The following is an 18195-nucleotide window of genomic DNA, read 5'->3' on the forward strand; positions in this document are numbered from 1 at the left end:
CTTGGCTACAACCACTGAGATAATTCACATCTAGGAAATAATTAACAGTCTGAGACGTGACTAAGGCATGCACAATGTGTAAAGCCCAGAAAATGAGAGGAAAAGGAAATTAAAATTATCTGGAAATTAAAAACAGCATGAATCCACATGTGTGAAACAGATTTCAAAACAGTAAAGCAGTACTCTTCATTTGATCTGGATCCTGTAAAAATTGATTTGTTTGTAAATGCACTTTTTGTGCATCTCTTGATTCTGAGGTCATGCAAACATGACCACGTGCTCTAAAAATGCTGTTTGAATAAATGTGACTAATATTTAAATTCACCAATGGCTGTTGTTACTGACAACATATTGAAGTGGCATCTATACCATTTGTTCTGCCGCACAATGTTCATCCTTCTGGTCGACCATATGTTCCAAATGTGAGCAGGAAATGGCCAGTTAACCTTGTTCCATGAAGCAGAGAAGAGGGATATTAGGATTAAAGCCAGGAGAGATACAGCTCAGGGTCGAATGCTATGGTCCACAGACCGGGGATTGAACACCACTGGCCCGGTCTTTCACTGCCTATTGACTGTATCATTAGCCAGTGAGCCTGAGCGTAGAAAAGTTGAAAATCACAACATGAATATGCAGCATGCATAAGAACATACAAGCTTGCAAACAAACATACACGCGCACACACACGCAAACATACATTTATTTTATAGCGGTTGTAAAAGAAAGCAAGGTTATGGCTTTAGTAGTATATGGGCATGTCTGGCTGGGAAAAGGAATAAGCAAAGAATTTGGTAAATACCACAGGAAAAATGAACTCATAATACAAGTAAGATGTTTGCATGCACCAACGTTTTAAAGTTGTGCACTTTATGATCAAACTTTGAAAAAAGGGCATTTTAATATGAAAAATGTTTAGAAAAATACATTTTCACTAAAGATACATTTCAGTAATTGGGTAAAACTGTTACACATATGTTCATTGAAAAGATTAAAGTGCCAGGGCAACATGCCACTTCTGAACTTGATTAGTCAAAGGCCTGAAGAAAAGTCCCTAACACATTAAATCCTTACCCAGGCTATTTACCTCTTCTAAATCCCCCCTCCTATATATAATCAATCCAACTGGAATACATTAATCCTACAATCCAGACATTCCAATAAGCAGCCAATTCTCAAAAGGAAGAGCCTGTCCTTGCTGTCTTGGAGAAATAATGGCACTGACGGACTCACTAGAGTGATAATTGAATGCAGTGTGGCTTTTACACTTTGAATCAGAACACTCTCTGTCTCACTCACTCACTGTCACAGGCACTGACACACACACACACACACACACACACACACACACACACACACACACACACACACACACACACACAAACACAAAAACAAGAAGGGGAAAAAAGAGGTTTTGGTCATCTGTATCATTTTATCATAGTTCTTCTGTTCATATTTGGCAAGTGAGCTTCTTTTATATTGAAAAAATGGCACATCAATGTAAAGTGAGTGAGCTTTTGAAATATGAAGTGGCAAGATCAAGAAAGCATGTTGATTAGTGTGATTTGCTCTAGGCTGCTATGGTAACAGAAACCCAATGACTTCATCCAGCACCCCAGGTTGCTTGCAGCCTCAAGCTATGAAGGTGTGAAGTTGAATATCTGTGCAAATGAAAATTATGTGAGGAACTGAAACTTGAGCAACTAGCATAATGATACTAATAATGCAACTACTACTACTATCAATAATAATCATAATAATAATTACTTTTCTTACAGTAAACTGAGTCAGTATTAATGATTGCAGGCTAGAGTAATGTAGTGCACCGCTCACAAAAGGTAAATACTTGTCCATCCTAGTTTTAATTTATTAGCATTCTCTTTCATTTCATCAGACTGATTTCTTTACGTCAAATTACAAATTACTACACTGCACTAGACCATATACACACATACAGGTCACTAGAGGGCAATTGACACCTGCATGGGATATAACAGCTGACCCAGACATGAATAGATGAGGAATAAATCCTGTAGCAAAATTGAACACCAGCTCACATTACGTTTCTCTTCTCACCACAGAATTGGTACCATGTCATTAGACTGAGCCAAAAGTAGCAGCACCAACAGTGGTTGCTAGTTGACAGATGTCGCAGCAATGCTACCTCATGGAGAATTCAAGATAACAAGGTGGTCAAATTTCTGATTTTGATTCTGACTTGAACTATAACAATCTCGTGAAGGTTTAGCAGAAAAGTTCACAGAAACCGAGGTCATTAGAACATTGTTGAAGATAATTACGGCAGCTACCTTCAAAGACATTTTCATTACCAAAGATGGTCTGACTATAACTGAGCTGAAGTGTTTTCTCAGGGCACAACTTGGACAAAAAACAGAACTATTTCAAGAGTTGAGCAGCGCCAAACAGCATGATGAGGCCCACAGCAGTTCTTCTGTGGGTTAATGGGTTAAAACAGAGTGTACTGTCTGCTTCACAGCAAAACGGGACAGGTTCCAGTATGACAGAAAATGTGTATAAGGAAGATCCCTCCATTCACGTTATCAGGGGATAAATGGGAAATTTGCTTACACTAGACAAGTACTTAAACCACACATTTCAAACATGAGTATTGCTGATGACCTCCTCCTAGAAATGATAACACAGTCAGTTAGTGAGGAGGCTGAGAGACAAACTCGTCTAGGTCAGACACAAACAAAGTTACTATCAGCGTAGCCCAGCAGGAGACAAGACAGGCAAAGTGCCTGTCAGTCTCAGGCTGAGGTGTAAAGCAGACGTGCCGCTATACTGACAGCACAAATCTAACCAAGAGCTCAGCTCCAACCAAAAGCCTACAGAAAGTACTCCTCTCTGGAGGACAGGCAGCACAAGAAAACAAGCATGGCATTTCATCAAGCCAACCAAGTCTGAAATTACAGGGAAATAAAAGCAGTGTGTAGTAGGGGAAATTGACAGTTGTGCCAGTTGCTTCCAATGTGGTCAGGAGGGGCAGAGAGTAGTTGATTGTCTTCCAAGGAAGAAACAGCCCATGAGGAAACTGGGTGAGGCCTATGGGGAGAGACCACTAACCTGATATTCAAACTGAATGGCCATTTCGTTTGTTTCACACTTAGGTAGGTGGGATTAGCGATTCAGGGGCTGATTGCAGGCAAAGGGAATACCAGTGGCCGCCCAGGATAAAGAGGCCCGTCAAAGTAAACAGTGAAAGATGAAACACCAGCCACTATCCAATCACCCAAACAATATGGTTTAGCAAATAGGTGATAAGTAAAACAAGTATAGATTCTACGAGATAACAAAGTGCAGGTTAGTACTGTGGGGATTATACCAAACCTCTTGAAAGACTACTGTCAGCTGATGAGCTCAAATTCATTGCAGCTAATGGGACATTATTATGGATGGGCCATAGTCCATAGAGCTTAATCATAACACTATACCATATTGTCATCCATTCAAGATCTGCTTGACAGTCTTGGTGGTTACATGTGGTTTTCCATCTTGGATCAATGAAGTGCATATATACCGTCAAGGCTTTATGAGTGAGGAATCGATCCATCCAACAGTGTTCAGCACACCCTGATGGCTGTATGAATAGTTAAGAATCCCTTTAGGTCTAATAAATGCTCCCACATCATTTCAGCAATACATTGAAGGAGTGTTAGAGGGCATTAGAGATGAGTGCTGTGCTCCAGATGAAACGCTCAGATGAGAGAGAACAGCATCAAGCTCTAACCCAAGAAATGTGAGCTTTTTAAAAGGCCAGTCTCCAGAGAATAAATCCAGATCGACCCGAAGGAGATGGAAACTGTGATTGCCCTGAAGGAGAAGAAACCTCACAGGGTTGGAGAGATCCAGACTCTGGGCTCCTAAGTTATCTGTACTCAAAACTGGCCAGAGCCTTGTTCGAACTCCTCTAAACTCCAGCTGAGGAAAGTTGGCACCACATCTCAGACCAACAAAGGTCAAGCTAAGAGGGAAGATAAAAGACAACTCCCCTCCAGGGCACCTGTTAAATTGACTGAGGAACACCAGAGTGTGTTATCAAGGCTTGTAGACTCCAGAAATTTTTATACCTTGCTTTATGGTAACTCCATCATGATCAAGGACATGCATTTAAGAATAGCCTTGTCCAAATACAACAATTGGCAGAAGTGGCTCATTTCTGAAGTAGGCTACTTATCACCTGCAAGGTAATCCGATGGAAAGCCTGAATTGTACTGTCAAGACCGTGGGTCATATTGTGATTTTGTTATGCTTTCTCTGTGTGCCTGGACTGGAGTACTTTGTGCGTGTGTCTTCAGTCAATAGATGCTGCACAACCTACAAGAGGAGAGGAAAAGCCAATGGACGAACCACCTGCCTGATATTAAGCATACAATTGCACAAGGTGCAAAGCTACTGGTTACTCTGTTCTTCCTCTGGCATGGCTGAGCTCCATGGTTACCCATCAATTTGCTGTTCAAACCCAAGAAAGAGTCTGAGACATGCAACCATCACTTTGCACCAAAGTGGACAGACAGCACAAGCCAGCAGTGTATCAAATTGGCGCAGACAAGTCAAAAGTCTTCTGTGAAAGGCACGGAAGAGTACATCAGAGCCATGAGAGGTGCTACTCTTCAGCCAGGTGACAAAGTTCTAGAGAAAAACCTCTCAGAAACAGAAGGTCCAGGTAAACTGTGGACCTACTGGGAGGTGGTGGTGCACATGACGTTTTGGAAAGACTGTGAGACAGTGTGTGACACTGTGTATAAAGTAGAGCCAGGGAGAGGTAGGTAATCTGCCCTCCTGTCAAAGAAGCTGAGAAACCTCAGGACAGGGAGGAGGTTCAGAATGAGCTGGAGTTACTTGAGGACATGCTAGAATGACAGGAAGAGGCAGCGGGCAGCACTAAGATGTGAGATGAGAAGATATCAGAAATGTCTTTGAGGTTGACCAAGAGAGTCATATGACACATTAGAGTTTAAAACACTTGTGCTTAGCGTGGCCATCCCAATGCTTCATTAGATGTTTTGTTCTCATGCAATGCTCAGCCTTAATGTTACAATTAAAATGGAGAGTACAGAGGGTTGGAAAAGGTAGCTACACACTGTAAATGAGTCCATAAGAAAAGTTAGACAAAAGCAGACACCACTGTTTTTTATTTATTAGCATTCTCTTTTATTTAATCACTAACAGAGTAATTTCAGTACGTAATAAATTATTACACTGCACAAATCTCCTACACACAGGTAACTAGAGGGATATAATAGCTGACCCAGGCACACGTAGTTGAGGAATAAATCCTGGGGCAAAGCTCAACACCAGCTCACGTTGCGTGTCTCTTGTGCTCCAACCTGTGACCAACCCCTAACCCACCAGGTTAGGGAGGTTGTCTCCAATCTCTTTCATTCCAATCTGAAGTGGCTGGATTATAAGAAACGTATTTGTTAATAAGCTTAATAAAATATCAAATGCAATATTATCAATCATTAAGAACTGAATATTAGATTTGCATGAATATTAGCAAAGGATTATAAGAATACTTTTGGGCATATTATTTTGGAGTTTATTTGTGCCTCTATACTTAATTGTAGCATAAAGGGCTGGAGAACACCAGTTTATTAGGAATGTTTTTTCTATGGACATAAGGGTTTAATAGATTTTTGCACAACACATTGTTAACAACAAGACAGTGCAAATGTGGAAGAGCTTAGGATGGGCAGCAGGGTGTTAGGGCTCTTTGGAATTAAGCTAAAATATTACTTGTTTTTTCACTATTCCCTGAGCATCAAGACGTCATTCTCAAGTCATTCCTCACTCAGTAGCATTTGCTGTATATCTCCTATCGACCATAAGTGAGTCGATGTAAATGGATGTAATGTAAGCTAAATGTACTGTTTATCTCCTATTGACTATATGTGAATGGATGTAATGTAATTTAGGCTACACATAGGCTATTTAACTTCTATCTACCATGGGAGAATGGATGGAATGTAATCTAAGCTGCAGTACTGCTTATCTCCTATTTACTGTAGGCGAATGCATGTAAGTTTAAAAAATTAAATGCAAAAATTTGGTTAACATTTCTGGTATGCCAACACAGATCAAGTTTTGTCTTTTTCGAACACATTGTCGTCTTCCTCGGCAGACTCTTTTTGTGGAAAATGTTCATTCTCCTGATTGTCCTCGTCCTCTTCCTGCACAACCTCCACCATCACCTCCGCGACCTTTAGCTGCTTTTGGTTTTGTCCATCATTGTCCGACTTATCCTCCTCTGACACGGAATATATTTCATCAGATATCTGAGAGGGGTATCTGCTCTGTCTCTGGAGGAACCCAGCACCTGAGACATCCTTAGGGAACTCCCTGTGTATCTGCTTTTCTGTATCGGATGGGACTACAGAGCCATTGACCAGCCTGCTGGAGGCCTCGGAGCTGGTGGTGTTTGCGGCTCCGCTCTGCTGCTGGACGGTGGTGGTCACATTCAGCAGGTGCAGCTTTTTTTGCGGCTGAGCAGGAGGGAATTTGGGGGAATATTTGAACGAGTGGTCAGGGTAAACCAAGGTGGAGCTAGCAACTTTACCTGCAAGCCCAGCATGAGGTTTACCCTTCATCATTCCCAGGACTTCATAGCGGAAGCTGGAGATATCTTGCTTAAGCTCCTGTCAGAGGTTACAAACCAGAGGTTACAACACTTACACTGAGAAATACTTGAGCACCTGAAGTACCAATGTTGTATGTGTGAATAAGTGTAGTTTACCTTGAAATTCTCCTCCGTCAGCCCTTCCTCTGTTTTGGCATCTCTGATCATTGCCGCCACATATCTCTTTACTAAGTTCCTCAACACCTCCTGAAATGTAGATGTCAGATTGTTTCAGACAAAACTACATATTAATTATTACAATCACAAGACTGCAGCTTTGGATCATAACAGATTTTCAATAACTGTACTGCAGCTAACGATGAACACAAAACATCAAAAAATATAGTACTTGTCTTGAAAATAGATAAATCAATACCTGATACTGATGGCTTGACCGCACATTTTCAGCTGCACGTCTCTACAATAAAAGAATACTATGTTATTTCTGCCCCCAATAGTAGGGTTACCTGCTGTTTATTTTACTTGCCCCTTCTCAGTAGGGTACATTGTTTGCATCTGAAGGTCTTATGATATACGTTAACTTGGCCACTAAACAATTTCTGGAAAGAACAAGTAATCTAATTTATGTTCTGAACAATCGTCTTTGTGGCAATAATACCAGGTCAGTGAAAGTTTACACAGTGAGGTAGCAGACCACAGCAAATCTTTGGAAATACCTTACCCCCAATGTTCCAAATGTTTCATTCCTTTTTATACTTGGTTTCTTCAACAAATGCTCCTTTATCCATCCACTTAGGTACAAAACTGACTTTGGACTGGGGATGATATTGAATGGAGATGGCAGAGTCCCACCTTCTTCAAAATAGCTCATCCATAGCTTTGTTCTTGCAAATTTCCACTCTATATCTGCATGGTCCTAAAGGGAAAAACAAAACATTTATCAGAACCTTTTACAAAAGAGTACAAGTGAAGTGAAATTAAATTAGAGTGGTTAAATTGTATAATGGGTACACCACTCACAGCGATGTGCTGGTAGGAGTTGTTCATCATTGCAATTAGCATGTTCAGAAGAACAACCAGGGAGATGATATTGTAAGTGCCAAACATGGTAGCTCCCACAAACTCAGTAAATTCATGGGGTGCTTTCACATTGGTCACATACAGGCTAATCAGGCCAAATACAGACCAGAATAAAGACTGCAGCGTCTCGAATAGCCTGAAAAAGCAAACAAACCTGCATCAAATTACGCGCTACTGAACAACACACTTGTCACTTGTCATGAACAATACACATTTGTCAGAGAAAATTTGTTCAAAAAGTTTAACTTGCGTTGAGAAGGCGTTGTTTTGTTTTTCACAGCGAATACCCTTGCATGTATTGGGATCATTCGTTTCATAATAAAAGTAGAGCTGGTTGAGGCCGTTGGCAAAGGCTAATAGCACCAGACAGTAGATGAAGAGGAACTTGAGGATGTCCAGCAGCATGCGCCCCAGTGAGATTTGTAAGGGGCCGAGATGGGAGTTGGCAGTGAAAAGGCAGATGAGGCGCAAGGAGCTGAAGATGTTGGCTATGGCAAACAATGCCTCTGCCACCAAAGTTGGGTGCCACATTTCCCAAGTCTCTCTGGATTTGCAGTCACTGTACTGTTGGACAGAAGGAGAATATTCATTCAACACACACGCTACCAGCAGTAATAGATGCTGCAGTGGAAATTTTGCGAACCTTGCAAGCACATGGATAGATTTTTCAGACCAAGTCAAAGTTTGAACTGAGGAATAATAGAGAATGTACACAGATAGCATTTATTTTCCATCTCTGCTTTAACGTAAAACAGAGCGCAGCAAATTAAAGATCTGGGGTTAACATGTCTGTCACTATTTTCAAATAACAGTGAAATCGTATATTTAAATCTTCAAGTCTACTGTAATGATAATGTGGAACAAATAAAAAGCATATAAATCATGAAATTATCATTAATATACTGCGTAGATACATGGCCAGGTCTCTCTTGCAAATGAGATTTTAATCTCATTGACTCTCTACCTGGTTAAATAAAGGTAGAAAAAAAAAGATAGCAATATATTTGCATCGATGGCTGTCATGTAACTCGCGTTGTGATTATACCTTTGCATAGGCAACGATCTTCAGAGAAATGGTTGCAAGATACAAGGAATTCATAATAAAGTCCATTAAGTTCCACCAGTCATGGATGTACTCCTGGAAACCGCCATCCCACATCTGTTTGATCTCTGTCCATATAAAGCCTAGGAGAGATAAACGACCAACAGAGTGAAAAATGAAAGTGACAAACAGATAGTGTCACACATACTAGCATGCATATGGTAAACAGCTCAGTGTGGCTTTCCTCAAAAACATGTCAGAATACTGTATGTGTGTTTGTTGTTTTCCTGTTTTGTTCTGTTATGTTTTGCTTGGCCCTGCCTTGTTTTAGTTTTCTCGTGGTACATGCGGTACATATTTTTAGTTTTTTCTGAGATTGTGCTGACTAATGTGTATTTGTGATCATATGTTTTTGGTTTTGTGATTATTGATTTGTCCTTCAAATAATAAAAACACCAAAAGAGTGCTCAAAAACATTTCTCAGAATACTGTATGTGGAGTGACTCAGCGTACAACAGACAGTGCATGAGGATCAGCAGCGGTTTGTTAGTGTGTGTGTGCGTGTGTGTCTGCGTGTGTTTGTTATTACCAAGGACCCAGGGCAGGATCATCCACTCCACAGTGGTGGGCACTGGGCCCTGCCTGTTGGGGTCTGTGGAGGCTATGTGCTGCGAGGCCAAGAGGAGCAGGAACAGGAAGGTCAGGTAGGAAGCTGTGTGACAGATGAACTTGATGAAGGGCTTACGGATGAACAAGCCAAAGCGGCTCTTTGGAGAGATCAGGTAGAACATGGATAGGAGTGGGAAGAAGAGGCCAATGAAGATACAAGTGATGAACTTCCCTGCCCAGTGGCGTCTCCTCCAGCCCGGGAACTCGTCATACCACCGAGACGCCAGCAGCTGCTGACAGTTGGGCTGAGCAATAAACTGAGAGAGACAGAGAGAGAGAGAGAGAGAGAGAGAGAGAGAGAGAGAAAAAGAGAATTTGAATTGAATTTTAAACTTATTTACTTAACTTATTTACCTTTTCATCTTACAAATCTGCTCAGAAACCAGCGCATACATCAGGATGAACAGCATTTAGCTTACATTATCTCTACCCATGAACAGAAAAACAAAAACAAACACACAAACAAAATATTAGAAAACCATAGATTCAAGACAAAAGAGACTGCATTCAAAAAGTCAGTGACAAGGTGCATCACCACCCTCCCCATGTGAGCACAAACAAATCCAAGTTGCCCACCAGTCTGTAGGCACGCTCCACCCTGAGGCGAGCTGCCAGCAGACCAGCGGTTATAGAAACAGGATCTACAGAGCCCACACCTTGGATCTGATTCTTTTTGGTCTTCGAGATATCCAGCATGGCCACTCCTGACAGGAGGTTTACCAGGACCTGCACTGACTTCCTCCTCTGGCTGTATCCTGGCCCAAAAAAACAACTCAAAAAAAAAATAAATAAAAACCTCCCCAAGTCACTGAAACCATCCTTCTAAATAACCCCCTAACTGAGGACACTGATAAAAACAGATGTGCAACTGTTGGTGAGCCACGTGTCTGTTCATAGCTATCGTCCCGTGTACAATCCTCTACTGGACGTCTTAACGGGGGGCTTGAACAGGGACCGCCAGCAGACTTTTGGGGAAATGTCTTGACCAGAAAAATCAACTTAACACCTTTACGTAGATGTAAGATGCAGCTTTCTTCCCTACAGTCTCAAACTCCCCCAGCTCTGTTGCTGTACACGACACGAACTGCCACTCCCCAACAGCAGCAACAACATTTGGGTATGGGGAAAACGTACTCATACCTCGTACTTCTTCATGATCCCATTGTACAGAGAGAGAGAGAAGAAGACTGTTCAGAGAGAGAGAGAAGAAGAAGAGAGAGAGAAGAAAAAAACTAAAGAAACAAAATAATAGCATACGTTGCCGGTCTATAATTAGGAGTACCAAATGTCCGACATAACTTAACAATCACTCTTTCACCATCCAATCACGGGAGTTGTAAAAACACCACAGGTGCGTCTTGGGGTACAAAATGATCAATACAATACAATCAGATGCACATCTTGCAGCATGCAAAACAAAAGTCTCGAGTGGATAAACATTTCAGAAATACTCTCTGCTCCTCTGTTAAGCAGTGGTTGTTAAATCTGTTTTCCGTACACATTTTCTCTGCCTTTTGATTTGATATGATTTGATATAAACATCTGCTGGACATCTGCGGTTGGAGATGGAAGTTAATCTCAGCCTAACCAGGTTATGGCCAAATGGATCCACATTACAGTACTATAAAGCATTGAACTGTGGGTGATGAGGTCATCTATCAACACAGAATCAGACATCTTTAGTGTTGCTTATCTGTCCTTGTGAAATGTTGATTTGCTGTAGCAGGACTGGAGGCAATAGTTGGCATCTGGAGGGACCAGATTTTTTGGAGGACATCAGGGGACATTTTTGGAAGGTGAAAATTTAATAAGAAACAAGGAGCAAGATCCAAGATCCAGAAACAAGATCCAATTCTGGATAGTCCTATGGCACATTCATGGTGATGACATATAGACCTAATTAATTATCCTGCCTTCACATAATATTCTAATGCTTATTTCACATATCTGGCTCAGTCAGATATTGACCTTGACCTGCAACAACTGATCTGTAAGTCAAAAAAACAAAACAGAGGAGATAACAAGTCCGTTCATAAAAGTGCATTCCAAGCATTTCGCCAGTACAGTATGCCTTATACCTCTTTAAAGAGCTATCTATTTGTTGGCCTATGTAATTACTTATAGCTGTACTACACAAGATTTTTATATAAAAATACTTCAGCCTAAATCACAAAGTGGGGCTGCAATAGAGAAGATCGGCCCATCCCCACTAACTGAGACACTGAAGATTCGCCCTATTTGCCCAAATTAAATTCTGGTGTCGGGTATGGACTGTTCTCCATCCACAGGAAGTAACTAATCAAAAGTTAAGAGCAAAATACAAACTGTATAAACTGTATAAACTGTGTGCTGTGTGCAGTTTACTGCTGCCATTTTACATGATTTACGCGTATTGAAGTTCATATTTTCCAAACAGTTACGTGTTGCTGCCATTTGGAGCCACCAAAGTGCGACATTGCCTAGTGAAGCATTAAACATTTTACAAATTGTTCCAATCCACAATGCTCTGCACACAGCACTATAGGCTTCAACACTCCAGGGTGCTGGTGGCGGCAGGAAGCACGGTATTACAAATCTTCAGTAGTCCACCGAATGGCTTCTTCTTCGGTAGTCCGGTGGACTACTGAAGATTTATTTGATAAATTGTCTCCCTACTGTAATGCAGCCTGCTGCTTTCAGACTACCTTGTTTTTAGGGTATGGTAATCTTTTGATGCGCCTGCTGGGGGGGAACTGATTGTTTTGTTAGGATTAGACTATAATCACAGGCTATATTGTTATTATTGTTGTTGTTGTTGTTGTTGTTATTGTATGATCAATCTAAAAGTGGTCAAAGAAACCTTCTTGTCCAAAACCGTCTGTGATACAGCCGTCAGCCAACAAGCCCTGTAGTTCAGCTGGAAACCTTTGCTAACTGCCTTGGCGACCAAATGGGGCGCACCAGGTTGCTAACAATCACACTGATCTCCTTCCATTCCCACACCGCCAACTGTCAAACCTGCACTGATCAAAATGAAACAGGGGGTTCAGAACAGCCAAAACTCAGAGTGTAAAGACTCTTTAATGCTCAAGGCCAAGACAGTATTCAAATTCAGAAGATGAGCAGTGGTTGGGTGGTATAAACCTTTAAGTCCGCAAACACTACACAACTGCTGTATACAAACAAGACCCCAAAGCTATATGGAGTCTCTCTAATGAGCGGTGTAAATAAAAGACACCCGCTGAACACCAGGCTTACACATACAGTGTATTGTAGCCTTTAGTGCAGAAAAACAATTCTGAACACTTTAATTCTCAGTGAGTGTAAATGCAGTATTCCTGACATTTTTAGGGGAGAAATCTCTTTCCAACAAAATGACAAAACTAAAATCGTCATCTTTATGTTGTAAGATGCCGTTTGCCACTATGTTGTATAAAGCCATGTGACATCCAAACCAATGGGAAATGGGGCAGCTCAAATGTCCACAGCGAAGCTAGTTAGGTATAAATTTTTGCCTATTTTTACCTTTAATATTGTAATGTCACCTTCTGTGGTTAAGTCTAAATCTATGCAAATTTATACATGGGAGGACATTATTATCCTTTCAAATTTAAAGTAATATTTACATTGATGTCCGATTACCGTAAATTCATCAATATAGAACACCTTTGGCACATCTAATTTTGTTTATGGTCTGCTTCTGTGTAATCAAGATGTGTTTTATTTACGAATTTTAACTAGGTCTATTTCATAACAATGACAGAAAATTGGCACCACATCCAAGGGAAAAAAAAAATTCAAGTGAAGATGTTAAAAGACAGTAAAAGGCTCCCTACCTAATTAAAATATTATGAGTTTGTATTTCAGGGAAATGGTCCATCAGTTATTCCATCATTATCCCCAATTATCCTATTGTCATGGGACCGTCTGAGAGGGCTACTGTAATGCATTGGTAAGAGCCAGCTTGGCAATTACTTGTTGTTGTAAACTCCCACAGGACATCTCCACCCATCTCAGGCCATTTACAGCTCATCTTGCCACTGCTTTCCAACCAGGCGCCACAGAAGTTCACTTCATCTATTCCGTGTTGAATGAAGGATGTTGGAGGTAGAGCCATAGAGTGGTGTGTAAGTCTACTGTCCATAGTATGTGAGGTCCTGTTACACTTCTCAATATGTATTGTGAAACCCTGTAAGTTCTCAATATGTCACCAATGTGTACCAATGTCACCACGACAAATTCTCGTACATTTGTTGTGCCGCAGAGCTAGCTGTCGTGGTTTTAACCATAAAATGGAAAGTGCTAAATATTCGGATGGGATAGGAGAAATCATCTGTGGGACTATGCATCTTTATCATCTCGAAGATACCCAGAAAAGTACTTTCTTGTACTGCTGTACTCCACAGCAGTAGGGATGGGACGATATGCCTATCTTCACGATACGATTCAATACGCGATATGAGGTTCACGATTCGATAACCATGATACGATGTAATAAATAAATGTTCACCGACAACAAAGTATGACTGCAGAGAATTATGTTTATTTCTGAGCCACCAATAAACAATCTAAAAATGTCATTACAAAGTGTAAATAATATAACTTCGATGGAGAGCTTATGAGATTGTGATGGGCAAGCAGTCTCATTTGTGATTACTACAGCAGAATAAAATGTAGCTAATATTGCGATTCATGTTTCTGCCCCACGATACGTATTGTCACATTTTTGTATTGCGATATATTGAATTTCGATGTATCGTCCCATCCCTACACAGCAGTCATGTGACTAAGAGGATATCACAGCGGAAAGAGTTCTTACCTCTTTCTGGTGATATTTGATGGCCAGCTTCAGTCGGGCCAGATCATTGTTGTTCTCGTCCAGCAGAGGGTTGATGTCATCCCGGTAGTTGAGGATTATTTCCAGCTCTCTAGAGCTTCGCGTCTGGTCCAAGAGGTCCTTCGCGAACTGTTTACACACATGGGACAGCTCCTCATACTCCGCCTTGAACTCGTTCTCCACTGTGCTGAGCTCCTGCAGCTCCCAGCTGAGCTGAAAGGCGGTGAGGAAAGGGTCCTCGCTGGACAGGGCGATGAGAGACGGGCTGGCCAGGGCCCGGTAGATGTTGAGGCGAGAGCGCGAGTGACGCAGGCCGTCCACGTCTGAACTGGACACGCACTCCATGCAGTTGCAGCGCACGGCGTGCGGCTGAGGTATCGCAACGCCTCGCTGCACGAGATGCTTGATGATCTCATAGTTGTTGGTGTGGGCTGCAAGGATGATTGGAGTGATGTCAGGGGTGAAGTCTGAAAACTGTTTGTCCAGCAGAATCGGTGGAACCTTTTCACAAAACCAAGGGAGGAACACACAATTAAAAGGCGTGAAATAGAATCCAAATACACTGTATTACACTACACCATTACTTTATCAAGCCACTCACAATACAACACCCTCACTTTATAAAACCCCTTACAAGAATTAAAACAAAGGGCATCTATACAGACAGTTTGAAATTGAACAGGTCTAATTTCATCCGTCTGAGGCCTCTGACCATCTTGTCTAACAGCAACCAAGGCTAATGGCTTGTGGTTCAGCTGGTCTCAAAATATCTTCCTGGTTGGAAGAAATTGCATTCCCTTTTTTTTTTCTTCTTCCTTCTCCCCACAGAATGCTTCACAAAGTCGATTACAGAGAGAACCCAGCAGCATCAAACACAAATTTACAAAGATGTCAAGAAGTTGAACTCAAGCAGGGCTTGTTAAGCTGCCCTTTATCTAACTTGCTGCTACAGAACCTGTGGAGAACGACCTACAACAGCACATCAAAGAGGGTCGGTGCTACCTTCCAGCTGAAAATAAAAGCAGAGTTGGGTAACCAAAATAAACACGGCCATGCCTCAAACTAAGAGAAAGAGGGAGGCAGATAATTAGATCCTCCCTTCATCTTTATCAGATTTAGACTAAAGAATACAATGAATGAGACCCTCTTCTTGCTGAAGCTGTTCAATCCAAGAAGAATACTAACATTGTCCCGTCCTAATAGCATGAAATCTGCTGCCCAGCTATTGTCAGTGTTAATGAAAGACAAGCATATCATCAGAATCACATGAACAATTATGGCTAATTGGTAATAAGGAGATAGAAATCTGAAAAGTATTAGGAAAAAGTAGTTCAGAGAAAGACTGCTGGACATAAATGATGAAAAATGTAATATGCATGTAATATGTGTGTTGATCTTCCGTGACATTTCACTGTACATGGTGTACTGTACCATGGGTGATGAACGAAATAACAGAGAGGGACAGTTAGCTGAGATGAATGCATCTCATTAAAATCACCACAATGTGTCTCACTTGTTGCTGTAACATGACATTTAACTGTACATTTCTCACACAGGGCAAATCAAAGGCACTGGGGAAGTCAGAGCGAACACACGCACATCTCTTTTCCAGGTGCTGAGTCGAAATAGTTACTTCATGCAAATTCAAAAAGACTTGCAACACTGTGGCAGCACCCAATATTTTGCTTACTTCATTCTACATTAAAAAAAATACAAACAAGGCACTACCTGCTTGGGCTCATTGACTCATTTGTGGTATATAAATAAGATCATTTGCACACATACTACATGAGTAGGATGTAACTAAAAAAAAAAATCACTTGATAATTACAGTGAGCCATGATGAAAATTGCTGTGTAAGCCTAATTTGAATTGGTGACAGACATTGAATCACACACACCTCCAGTCTGCCCAACCTTAACAATGTTCAGCTGGTGTTATCTTGGCAAATGGTACTGGGAACTCTGTACATAGGTTACCTAAAACAGTGACACATCCCAAAAAATAACAATCGATACACAAAAGAAAAGAATAAAAATGACTAAAGGAATACCACTGACCAATAACATACAATATGCACATGAGGTGTGATTGTGTGTGCATGTGTAGTCTGGTTTATATTTTATCGGACAGTAGCACAGTGGCTCATTAAAGGTTCATAAATGCCAAAAAAGCAACAAAACAAAAAGGAAAGGTAAAGTGATTGAGGTCTGAAAAGCTGTGATGATGAACCACAACATTATACGCCTCACTACATAAAACAATGACTTGTGTCAGTGTGAAGTGCATCCCATCTTATGGTGTTTTTACCTGCTTTTCCCTACTGGGCTTCTTGTGGTTGAGCAGCAGCTCCACGGCCCCCACCACTTCTTTGCGGATGGCGTGCAGCAGAGCGTCTCCCACATACACGTTGTAGCTGAGCAGCAGCTCGATGATCTCCAGGTTCTCGTTCTCGATGGCGATGAGCAGGGCGGTGCGGCCCAGGGGGTCGATGCAGTTGATGTTGATCCTGAAGTAGATCTCTGCCTCATCCAGAGCCTGTTTCACACTGGCATAGTCTCCCTTCTCCACAGCGCCCAGGTAGGACCTCTCCAGGGCGGAGAGCTCCGACTCGGCCCGCACGATCCGCAGGGCGATGCGGTCCCTGTAAGAGGAGTTGTCCGTTTTCCTGTAGTACAGCTGTGACATTGCTGCTACAGCATCCTAGTCTCAACTGAGAGTGGGTGAGAAATAACAAGACAGGGAAAAGATGAGGTCATGTTTCAGTGTTAGCGGTGGTGTGTCAGAGAGCGGTCAAAGCAGAGATTGTTATTGTCAAAACTGTAGCTTTGATACACACATTTCCACAATGAACTATAAACTTTGATTTTTAATTTCAGATTATGATCAGAGATATGTCTCGAAATTTGCAAAACTGTCCAAAAGATTTGTTTGTACATGTAGATGACATTCATTCACAATACTGGACACTGGAAACACATTTTCTTCTTGGGCACTGTTGATATCTGCAACAAGTAAGCTATATTCAGAATACATTTTGGCCACTCAATTTATAAGAGTATCTCTAAACATATGCTTAATATTTATGAAACCTATTTTATGGGTTCATAAATCAGGTGGTAAGGCCATCACAAACGTCAAACAGCAAAGGACTAAAAGACCAAAACAATTTTCTGACATCAAATTTGACATGGTCTGCTCCTGTTAGAAACATGAGATAATTGTGCTTAATCATGTAATCAAATTGACGCACAAAACAATCACGCGCAAACAAAGAAACTTTACCGTCTTCCTAGTTGCTTTCCAATAGTGATTTACACATAAACCACTCGAAGGAGAGAGCCAGCGGAGAATCCAGCGGCTGCCAGGAAGGAAACTTGCGTGGTTGGATCATCATCATCTTATCACGAAAGACATAGTAACCCAATTGCATGCCATTCAATCCCCTGCCCACCCCCTTTTCCTTCCCGGCTGTGCTGTCGGATATTCAAGAGCTAATTTTCCCATGCGCGTCGTTTCTCAAGCGCTAAATCCATCGCGTCAGGTGGGAAGAAGCAACATCCAGTCGCACTGAAACTGTGTACAAATTTCACCCAAAACTCACCGGCTGTTCCTCTCCATCAGTCAGTCACCAGGCGCCTTTTCGACCCGCGCGTGGCTGTTGAATGAGAGAATCACAGCAAAACTCAAGGTCTGCAGTGTTTGGCTTGTTATTCCAAAAAGTAACGAATTACTCACTACTCCTTATTTATACTAGCCTAATCCTAAACAATATTACTTTCTCTTACTCCCAGGAAGCAGTGCATTATGGAAGCCCATTTCCGGCACATAACTTTTTTTTTTTAAGTGGGCATTTTTTTTTCAATATTATGATGACTGCACTAGTTTGTCACTGGTCATAACCTCTTTGTTTTTTTGGGTTGAAAACAAAAACTGGGTGGTGCTAATTTTCATTTCAAGACACTTCTTAGATCAATCCATATTTATAAT

General features: G+C 41.4%; 1 protein-coding gene across 1 annotated transcript; it reads right to left on the minus strand.

Moving 5' to 3' along the window:
- Nucleotides 1-5154: 5154 nt before the first annotated feature.
- Nucleotides 5155-17912, minus strand: trpc4b (transient receptor potential cation channel, subfamily C, member 4b). Its single transcript, XM_078284094.1, has 11 exons — nucleotides 17810-17912; nucleotides 16516-16918; nucleotides 14188-14706; nucleotides 9310-9646; nucleotides 8724-8863; nucleotides 7929-8242; nucleotides 7619-7814; nucleotides 7320-7514; nucleotides 7014-7055; nucleotides 6755-6844; nucleotides 5155-6656 (listed from the first exon to the last, which is right to left on the minus strand). The coding sequence occupies exons 2-11, from the start codon at nucleotides 16891-16893 to the stop codon at nucleotides 6099-6101; spliced, it is 2769 nt and encodes a 922-aa protein (XP_078140220.1). The 5' UTR covers nucleotides 16894-16918; nucleotides 17810-17912; the 3' UTR covers nucleotides 5155-6098.
- Between the last annotated feature and the right edge of the window lie 283 nt (nucleotides 17913-18195).

The sequence above is a fragment of the Centroberyx gerrardi genome, chromosome 6, assembly GCF_048128805.1.
Source record: "Centroberyx gerrardi isolate f3 chromosome 6, fCenGer3.hap1.cur.20231027, whole genome shotgun sequence".
Taxonomy (NCBI): Eukaryota; Metazoa; Chordata; class Actinopteri; order Beryciformes; family Berycidae; genus Centroberyx; species Centroberyx gerrardi.

Bases quoted from the DNA above. Each gene is read 5' to 3' on its own strand.
- trpc4b (XM_078284094.1), bottom strand. From the start codon at position 16,893: ATGTCACAGCTGTACTACAGGAAAACGGACAACTCCTCTTACAGGGAC. The intron at 8,243-8,723 runs GTATAATCACAA...TCTGTCCAACAG, and splicing joins AGATCGTTGCCTATGCAAAG to TACAGTGACTGCAAATCCAG. The intron at 6,657-6,754 runs GTAAACTACACT...AACCTCTGACAG, and splicing joins TGACGGAGGAGAATTTCAAG to GAGCTTAAGCAAGATATCTC.